The 9082-nt window shown below is 54.8% G+C and overlaps 1 protein-coding gene across 1 annotated transcript; it reads right to left on the reverse strand.

Annotated features, from left to right (window-relative positions):
• Positions 1-871: 871 nt before the first annotated feature.
• LOC102441346 (equilibrative nucleoside transporter 3-like) lies at positions 872-4524 on the reverse strand (the record flags this gene model as incomplete). Its single annotated transcript, XM_006099967.3, has 2 exons — positions 4470-4524; positions 872-1170 (listed from the first exon to the last, which is right to left on the reverse strand). Coding segments are annotated over exons 1-2 (300 nt in total), but the record flags the coding sequence as incomplete, so codon positions are not given.
• Positions 4525-9082: the final 4558 nt, after the last annotated feature.

Consider the following 9082-nt stretch of genomic DNA (forward strand, 5'->3'; position numbering starts at 1 on the left):
ACAGACTGAAACTCTATCCACTGAGCCAAACTGGCTAGGGCACAGCATTCTCTCTTGGTGATTCGACTACTTATCCCTGAGTCTGCATTCCCTACTGTCTTCCATAACTATACAACCACCCATTTCAGCTGGTCAAATGGGTCTCTGGGTGAGGGGAGAAATACTACATTTCCCAGCCTCCTTTGCAGCTCACGAGGTCACATGACCAAGTTCTGACCAATGAGTTCAATTTGAGCAAAAGCAAGTCTGTTCCTTGCAGGAGTTTCCTTATGCCTCTCCTTCTCTTCTTCCTATTTGATGTAATGGCTGAATTCCAACAGCCATCCCGGACTGTGAAGTGATACTGAACACAGAAGCTACACATGGTGAAACAACTAGGTCCTGACAACATGGAACATCATACCAGGGTTGAGGTGGCCCCTCCAGACTTGAACATGAAAGAAAAATTATCTTCCATCTTGTTTAGCCACTACGCTTTTGGAATTTTCTATAACTCACGGCTGAACCTAATGCTACTAGATCCACCCTTTCAAAGCTCTGGAGGCATGGACTCTGGATTCTTGGTTTACCATACTACAGAGAATCATCATTTTCATCCTCTTCCCAAATTACATAGTAAGAAATCTGAAGACTGGGACTGTGTCTTATACATTTGCATCTTCTCCTGCCCCATGAAGCAGGAGGCTCATACACAACACAAAGCATGTCTGAAGATTGAGTTGGATTCTTTCTACTATACTCCGCATGGCTTCCTAGTTCGCATATCCTCAGCAGGCCACAAACCCTCCTGGTATGGCGCACCCAAGGAGAGCTGCCCTTCCCCCCATCCAGGCAGAGTGCACGCCCCCTCCCAGGAGGAACGTGCCCTTACCAGGATGTCCGAGTCCTCAGGTGTCTCCCCTGGGGCTGGGCTGGAGCAGTTGCTGAGTTTGAATATCCAGTAGTCCTTGGCGGTGACAAAGAAGTTCCATGGCAGGAGGCCGCCAATGCCCAGGCTGAAGAAGATGATGTAGGCACCGTTGAAGCGGTCCTCGGGCCTCGGCAGGTTGGGCGGTGAGCGGTCCAGCAGCTTCTCAAGCAGGGCTTCCTGGTCCGAACACAGAGAGCTGCTTGCGGTTCTATAGGTGGAGTTTGAACTTTGGTGGATGTTATCCTCTGAGACAAAGGCCACTGTTGAAACAGAGACAGGGCAGGTGATCAGAAGCGAAAGCTGGCTCAGTGGTTGAGTGTCGACCTGTGAACCAGGAGGTCACATTCAATTCCTGGTCAGGGCACATGCCCAGGTTGCGGGTTTGATCCCCAGTGGGGGGCGATTATTTCTCATTATTGATGTTTCGATCTCTCTCCCATCCTCTCTGAAATAAATAAAAATATATTTTTTAAAAAAAGAAGCTAACACTGGGGACTCACCCATCCTACTAAGCTGAACAGATGCCCACCCTGGGGCCTATGGAGTCACCAAAGCATGGTTAGAGAGTTTCAGCTTTAAGGATCAGGGAGAAATGTGGCCTAGTGGGGCCTGTGGCAATCAATCCAGAAGGGTAAACCTGGGCTCAAGGTATTCACGTTTCTATGCAGCCGTAACAAAGGAATTAGGACCCTTGGCGGGCAAAGCATGCTCTCTCAACTCTTTTCAACTTTATGTGAGAAAGGAGCAGGAGAGTGTGTAGAATATGCTACTGTGTGTGCAAAATAGCAAGGCTGGGTGGGCGGAGAGGAGACTGTACACACGTGTGTCTGGAGAGATACCAAGTAATTTCCAACAGTGCTGCCTCTGAGGAGGGATGGGGACCGGGAAGGAGGGGACGTCACCTCATACTCTTTTGTGTCTTTTTGAATTTTGAAGTAGGTGAATGTATTACCTGCTCAAAATAAAATCATAAATAAGTAAAGGCATTCAAATTAAATGACTTTTTTTCTTAAGCCCATGGTGTCTAGAACTGCCTTCAGAAGCCAGTTTGAGACATACGAGTCCACTCCCTCACTTCAGTTGTGGGGAAACAGAAGTCCAAAGAGTGGAATGTCACAGGCCAGGTAAACGAACAAGCCTGGGTTTGAACTGCCTGCGCTCCCACCTCTACTCATCACGTCCCACCGGGAGACCACCACTCCCTACCTGTGGCAGCTCCAGAGGCAAAGGGAAGGTTCTAGGTTGGCAGCAACTGTTGCCCACATGGCCTTGGGCACATCGCCATGTTTCTGAGCCTCAATATCCCCATCAGCAAACCTAGGTTTGTTTTTGTGTTTTGTTTTGTTTTTTCAAAAACCTAAGCCTTTTTATAATGGCTGTGTAACTACAACTGCCAGCAAAGCCTGGCCCACGGGAGCAGCTGTTGGACAAAACATCAGCATGTTCCCTGCCATCATGGGCTTGTCACCTGGCTGGCTGGCTGGCTTCTGAATTTGACTGCAAGGTCGCATACCTAGTCTATGCTCTATGTAGCACCTAGGATGTGGCAGCGGCTTGATAGATGGAAAATGCTTCCATAAAGCGGAGGACAGGACACCCTAGTCCCTCTGCAGTAGCTTCCTCCCTCCCCAATAAATCAATAAATGAATGTGCCTCGGCTCACGTGGGAGGCTGAGCCTTAACTCGGAGCATCAAGCCAGGCAGAACGGGCCTTTCTTCCCTGGTGAGATGGGAACGCCCTGTCGCATAGGCACCGGCCTTATCCGTTACTTCAAGAGCCTCACAACATTCCTCGGAATTAGGCAGCACAGCAATTATTGTCTACTTTTTTTTTTTTTAATGCAAAGAATGAGGCCTTAAACACACTTGATTTGTCCCACATTCAAACAAGTAAGAACTCCCAATAGTTAAATAATTAAAACCCAGTACTCATGCATGCTAAGGTGTGTGTCTAGCACTTGAGCCTGACGACAGCCTAACAATAAGGTAGGTACTATTCTAAGACCCTTTTAACAGATGAAGCGTGAGGCTCAGAAAGGTTAAGCAATTTGCGGAAGGCCACACAGCTACCAAATGACAAAAGTGAGGCTACACAGCCAAGCAGTCTGAGGCCCACGGGGACTCCTTGGCCGTCCTGAGAGCAGGCTGTTTGGCAAGGTGAACGAGTGCCTGCAGGCTCCAGGTACCATGGACAGGGGGCCTCCTCCAGGAAGGCCTCGGGCAAGCGAGCTGTGAGCAGAGGTGAAAGCACCTTCCTCAATGTTTGCTGAATGAAGGAATGGCCAGGATATTCTCCCCCGAGGCTGCTTGTACCAGGCGCAGGCAGGCAGGATGCTGCCTGCAGGGTGCCCGCATTCCAGTCAGCACGACTATTTTAAACTCTCCTGGTTGAGCTTTTAAACTCTCCTAGTTGAGCGGAGCCTTTTCCCAGCCTGACTCACAGGGCACCCAGCACTAACCAACTAACCAGACAGTACTGGGGCGCACACACCCCCACACTCACTCACTTTCTAAATTAGTGTTTTAAAATTATGGCTCCTGTAGGACAGTGGACAAAGGGCAAGCAGTTTTTCCAGATGTTCCAGCTACAAGGGTGGTGCAGGGCCAGCAGCAGGGCCATGGGGCCCACACTCTCCGGGCCCATTCTCAGCTCCAGGCGTCTATTTGTCCAGGGCCATTCAGCCTTGACGAGTTTCTGAAGAGCTGGGACTCTTCTCTCACGCGGTCACAGGCCAGGGCACTGGCCTGAGCAGTCTCATTACTGTTTATAAAAGCGAGCGGCTGGCGTTCAGATTGAAAAGAAAAAGGAGGAGCTGGCTGTCTGGCGTGTCTCTCCAGCACCCACCGGGGCTGGCCACACGGGGCCCTGCTCTCCTCCTGGGTGCCCGGACCAGGGGCAGCCCCTATCCAAAGAAGCAGAAACTTGTGGGGCCTGGGGCCACTGCAGACCGCCCTCTGGACCTGGTGCTGGTTCCGAGGAGGGTTCTGACTCTGGCCGAGGTGGTCTCCCCTCTGTGCCTCCTTTTCCCCATCTGTGAAGTGGGGCTGGGGCTGGGGCGGCGAACCTGCTGGGAACGCATCGCTGGGAAAGGCCAGGCGCCACGCAGAGGCCATGGGAGAACTGGCCTCGGCGCGGGGGACACTCCCAGGCTCAGGCGCAGGCTCCCCAGTTTGGGGCAAGAGTCAACCACTTACTTGGGGCTGAGTTGCCCTTCCCCTACACACACACACCCCCTCCCCGCAAAACACACACATCCAGATGGTGAGGCCCAGGAAATGCACGAGGAGGAGGAGGGGCGAGAGTCCGGAGGAGAAAGTAGAGCCAGAGAGAAGGACAGTGAGAGGAGGGGGCGCAGGGGGAGAGCGGGAGGAGGCGCAGGGACCTGGGGAGGGGGCCGGGGCGGGACCCGTGCAGCGGGAAGGTCCCGAGCACCGGTGGAGCAGCCTCCGGCCCGGCCCGGCCCGTGGGGGCGGGCGCCGAGCGCGGGAGCCCGGGGGTTGACCGGGACCCTGCAGAGCTGGCCGGGGGCCAGGCCGCCGGACCTCGGCCCGCACTTACTGTCGCCACCGCGCCGCCGCCGCCGCTGCCTCCCGGGCCGCCGGGGCCACTGCGACTCGGGCGTCTCCGGGACCCAGGACTGGGTACGACACGACCGTCCCGCCCCGCCCCGCCGTCCGCGCTTCCCGGTTTGCAAACCGGCCTTTCATCCTCCCCCCGCCCCGCGCCCGTTCACAGGCGGAGACCGAGGCGCGGGCTGGGGGACTGCTCCGCGGCGCTGCAGCGCGTCCCTTCTCCACCCGCAGGGGACCCGCGTCTCCCCTACCCCTCCGCTCCCAGACTCCGCCCCCCCCAGACCCGCAGAGCACCCCTCTGATTGCAGTCCCCACTCCTCCCTGGTCCCCGCCCCCAGCGCCACCCCAGGGGCCCCCTCCTGCCCCAGAGCCTGGAGCTGGCCCCAGACCCCCAGCTTTAGCTCAGTGTCAGGCCTCCCGTGTGCCAGGCCAGCGCTATGAAGACTGTCCTGGTCATGGTCACACTGAGGTAGGGGGGCAGCGGGGACAGCCCTCAGGACCCCACCCCCGACCCCACCCACCAGGCCTCCCAGGAGCCGCCAGACCTTCCTGTCTAAATCGCAGACCCAGCGGGCCTCGTGTTTTCCTGAGTTCTGTAAGCCATGCTAGCAAGTCATTGAAACAGAAGATGGGGGGGTGTGGGCACTCCCAACTTTGTAGCCAGGACGGATAGAAGTTTTGTTATACTGGGGACTAGCTATAGTTTTAAGAAATACGAAGCATGCTCTGTTGACCGTGATTGCTTTGTTCTGATTAAAGAAAGGACTTTCTAACCTGACTGGGAGTTGCCCCTGGGACCTGGGAGTCAACCTTGGAATGCGGTCCATTATAGAAAGATTAACAACCTTGTTTCCCAAACAATGGAGCCCCACCTGCCTGTGATCCGTAACCATTGTACCCATTCCTGTTCATTTTGCCTACTTCCCCAGGTAATCTTCATCCTACCCTATATCAGCTGCTAGCTTTTGGGGGGCTGCAGAGCAGATTTTCCTGGATGACCTGCTGCTCTCCTATACTGCCAGCATTATATCTTAAAAGTATATTTTTATTTATTTCAGAGAGGAAGAGAGAGATAGAAACATCCATGATGAGAGAGAATCATTGATCGGCTGCCTCCTGCACACCCACTCGGGGATCGAGCCCTAAACCCAGGCATGTGCCCTGACAGGAATTGAACCGTGACCTCCTGGTTCATAGGTCGACACTCAACCACTGAGCCACACGGGCCAGGCACCAGCATTATGGGGATCAACCCTCATATATGATTCAATCCTATTTCTGCTTAATTGGCTCAAGTAGTGATAGGCAGCTCTGACCCACTGGTTGTCTGGTTTCAGTTTGGGTACCCTGGGTACCCCATATTTGAGACTGGCGTCTGAAGTGTGGGCAACCTTGTGGCTCTGAACCCCAAAATCTATGGAGCCTGGTGCTGGCTCCAGGTAGATAGTGCTGTGACTAGACAATCAGTGGGTCCGGGCTGCCTGTCACTACTTGAGCCCTTGAAGCAGAGACAGGGTTGAATCCTATATGTGCGTTCATTCCAATACTGCGGGCAGTAGGGGACAGCAGCAGGTCAGCCACAAAAATCTGCTCTGCAGCCCCCCATAAGCCAGCTGTTTATATAGTAGGACAAGGATTACATGGGATGTAGGAATTACAGGCATGGAGAAGTAGGCTATGCAGGCTGGAGTGAGATGCCATTGTTTGGGCAACAAAGTTGTTTATCTTTCCATGATAGGCCAGTCTTGAATGAGAATGAACCCCATTCCAAGGTTGACTCTCAGGTCCCGGGGGCATACAACTTCCAGCCAAGGTAGAAGATCCTTTCTTTAACCAGAACAAGGCAATCCTGGTTAATAGAGCATGATTAATATTTCCCATACCATAACTAGTCCCCGATATTCTTGTTTTGCCAGAATTGAATTGAATCATGGTGTCCTGAGAGTTGGAGAATTGATTGTTGGTGTGGAAAAACCCACCCACTTCATGTCAGTAGTGTGGAGAGTAAAAACAGAGCAGAGGCCCAAGGTGCCAAGGGTTGGGGTCCTGGTCCAGAAGAACTTGTGCACTTCCCAGGGGAAACAGTACCCTGGGGGGTGGGCCCAGGTGGGAGACAGCCAGGCCTGGGCACCAGCCACCCTTGCCATGGCCCCACATCCCTGTTGGCCCCACTCTACAGGGCACAAGTCCAAGGCTTAAAAAATGTAGCTGGCCCAAGGACACACGGTGGTGGAGCCTGCTTGTACCCCTAGATGGGACTCTGAAGTCCTCACCTGTTTTCTGTCCCGCCACGTGGCTCCCTGAGGGCCTGGCGCAGGCGGGTAGAGTGGAGAGTGGGATGGAGGGCGAGGACCTCTCAGGAGGGGTGGCTTGGAGATGAATCTCAATGGCATGTGGCCATGGAGAAGAGCAGGGAGGATGCTCCAGGAGGGGCAGAGGGCTGAGGCAAAGGCCCAGGTGACAGCGGGATATGTCCCTGGAGGGTGATGCGTACTTGGTGGGGCTGTAAGAAAGGCTGGGCCCGGCTTGGGATGGCCCCTCAGAGCTAGAATGAGGGAGGGAGGGGGGGTGTTTCCAGGAGACCGCTACCAAGGCGGGTCTGCCCCAGCACTACCTGTAACGTGTGGGTTCTTGACTTCGTGCAGGAAAGACTTCACAACACGAGTCCAGGTGACTGAGAGGAGGTTTATTAAAGCTGGAGGCAGTGAAACAAAGCAAGGGCTTAAGATAGAAGAGTCAAGATCACAGCAACTGTGAAACCGGACAACCAATGACCCGGGCTACCTGGAGCCGAGTAAGCAGAGACAGGGCTGAAGCACATATGGGCCTTGATTCCAATAATGCCAGCAGCACGGGAGAGCAGCAGGTCATCTAGAAATCTACTCTGTCTCCCCCATAAGCCAGCTGCTTATGTGGGGTGAGAGGGCAAAAAATACATGGGGAAGTGGGCAAAAGGAATGAGACTGGGTGTGATGGTTACAGATTGCAGGCAACGTGGGCGGGGGTCTGCAAAGGGCAGGGGGCGGCCGGGACCCCATCGTTTCCTTTCCTGCAAGAAGGTTGTTACTCTCGCCAGGATACTGGGACACTCCCATGTCCGCCTGCATTTCCAGGTGGCAAGGCTGAGGAGGGAAGGGACAGCATGAGCGACAAAAGTCCTTGGGTCCCGTGAGGGCAGCGGATCCAGGGCTGTTCCTGGCCCAGCCCCCAAATCATGATTTCATCTCTTTGGTGCTTTGTTGCTCTGTCACATGACTGCTTTTCTCCGTGCAAAGTCCTGAGTGGTATACAGTCATTTCAGTCTTCACTTTGGGAGAACGCGTGTGCATGTGAAGGAGTGACCATTTCAGACACCTGCTGAGAGAACCAGAGGTATCAGGAGGCCCCCTTTAGTGCTCAGAGGTGTGTGTGTGGGGGGGGGGGGGGCTTTCTCCGCGTGGAAGAGGCGCCGGCCCCTTGGGGTTAGCCAGTTGCTGGGACTGGGTCTTGGAAGGGACTCGGGATGGCCTCCGTTGCTAAGACAGAAAGACTAGGAGGAAACAGGTTGCTAATGCATCCGCTGGGCTGCCTCTGGGCCAGTGTGGGCTCGCCTTCTCCTCCAGGACCTAGACAGATGGCAGCGGCAGTTCTAGCTTGGGGACAAGATGAGGCAGGCAGCTTGGGCCACACTCAGCTTCCCAGAGAATGTTCGAGGCTGTGGGGCGGGGGAAGGAGTACATTGCAATAAGGAGCTGAATTTGAAAGTGGCAGAGCCACGATTCAAATCAATGCCTGTCTGTCTCCAGAGCCCAGTCAGGGTTCCATCAAAGGTGGCTGGTTGTGGGGGTCACACAAGCTCCTTACCTCACCTGAAGTCTGATCTGTAGGAGATGAAGCAATGGGAAGAGCAGGATGAATGCTGAGGCCTCCTGGTGCATGTTTGTGTGCTGGTGCTGCCATCTTGTGGCTGTGCTCTGTCATTGCCCTGCTCACAGGCTGGGCTTGCTCAGTGGGGCTGCATTTCCTGCTTTCCAGGGTAAACTGGGCCCCCAAGAGGGCCTTGCCTCCTGCCTCCTACTCGACAGAAAAAACAGAAGCTGCCAGAGAGGAAATCCTCATTGCACAGCACCGTCTGGTCCCATCAGCCCGTTTCTCTCCCCCCAGTTATAACGGTCTTCCTCCACCATCGGAGGGTGAAGTCCTGGTACTGTAACCGGGATTGTGTCCAGCTGAGACCGAACCTGGCTCGCCATCCGCACCAGCTCCGGAGAGCAGGGCACGCCAGGCTCGCCTCTGCTCCCTCGGGGCCTGCACTGCCCGGCCCAGAGCGAGTGGTTGCTGAGTGACTGACTGAACGCAGGAGCGAGCAGGAGCTGGTGCACCTGGGGAGATCCGAGGCGCTGAGGAGGCAGAATGAAAAGTGACATGAGACAGGCCAGAGCGAGGTGGAAGGCGCAAGGATGCTGACTGGGGTCCCAGTTTGCTCATCTGGAGGGATGATGGAGCCTCTGCTGGGACAGGAAATGCCAGCAAAGCCAAGATTTGGGGGCAGGTCAGGAGTTCTGACTTGTCATGTTGAGTTTGAGGTGCCTTTGAGGCACCAGGGGGCAATGTCTGGGA

The sequence above is a fragment of the Myotis lucifugus genome, unplaced genomic scaffold (genome assembly GCF_000147115.1).
Source record: "Myotis lucifugus unplaced genomic scaffold, Myoluc2.0 scaffold_292, whole genome shotgun sequence".
Lineage (NCBI taxonomy): Eukaryota > Metazoa > Chordata > Mammalia > Chiroptera > Vespertilionidae > Myotis > Myotis lucifugus.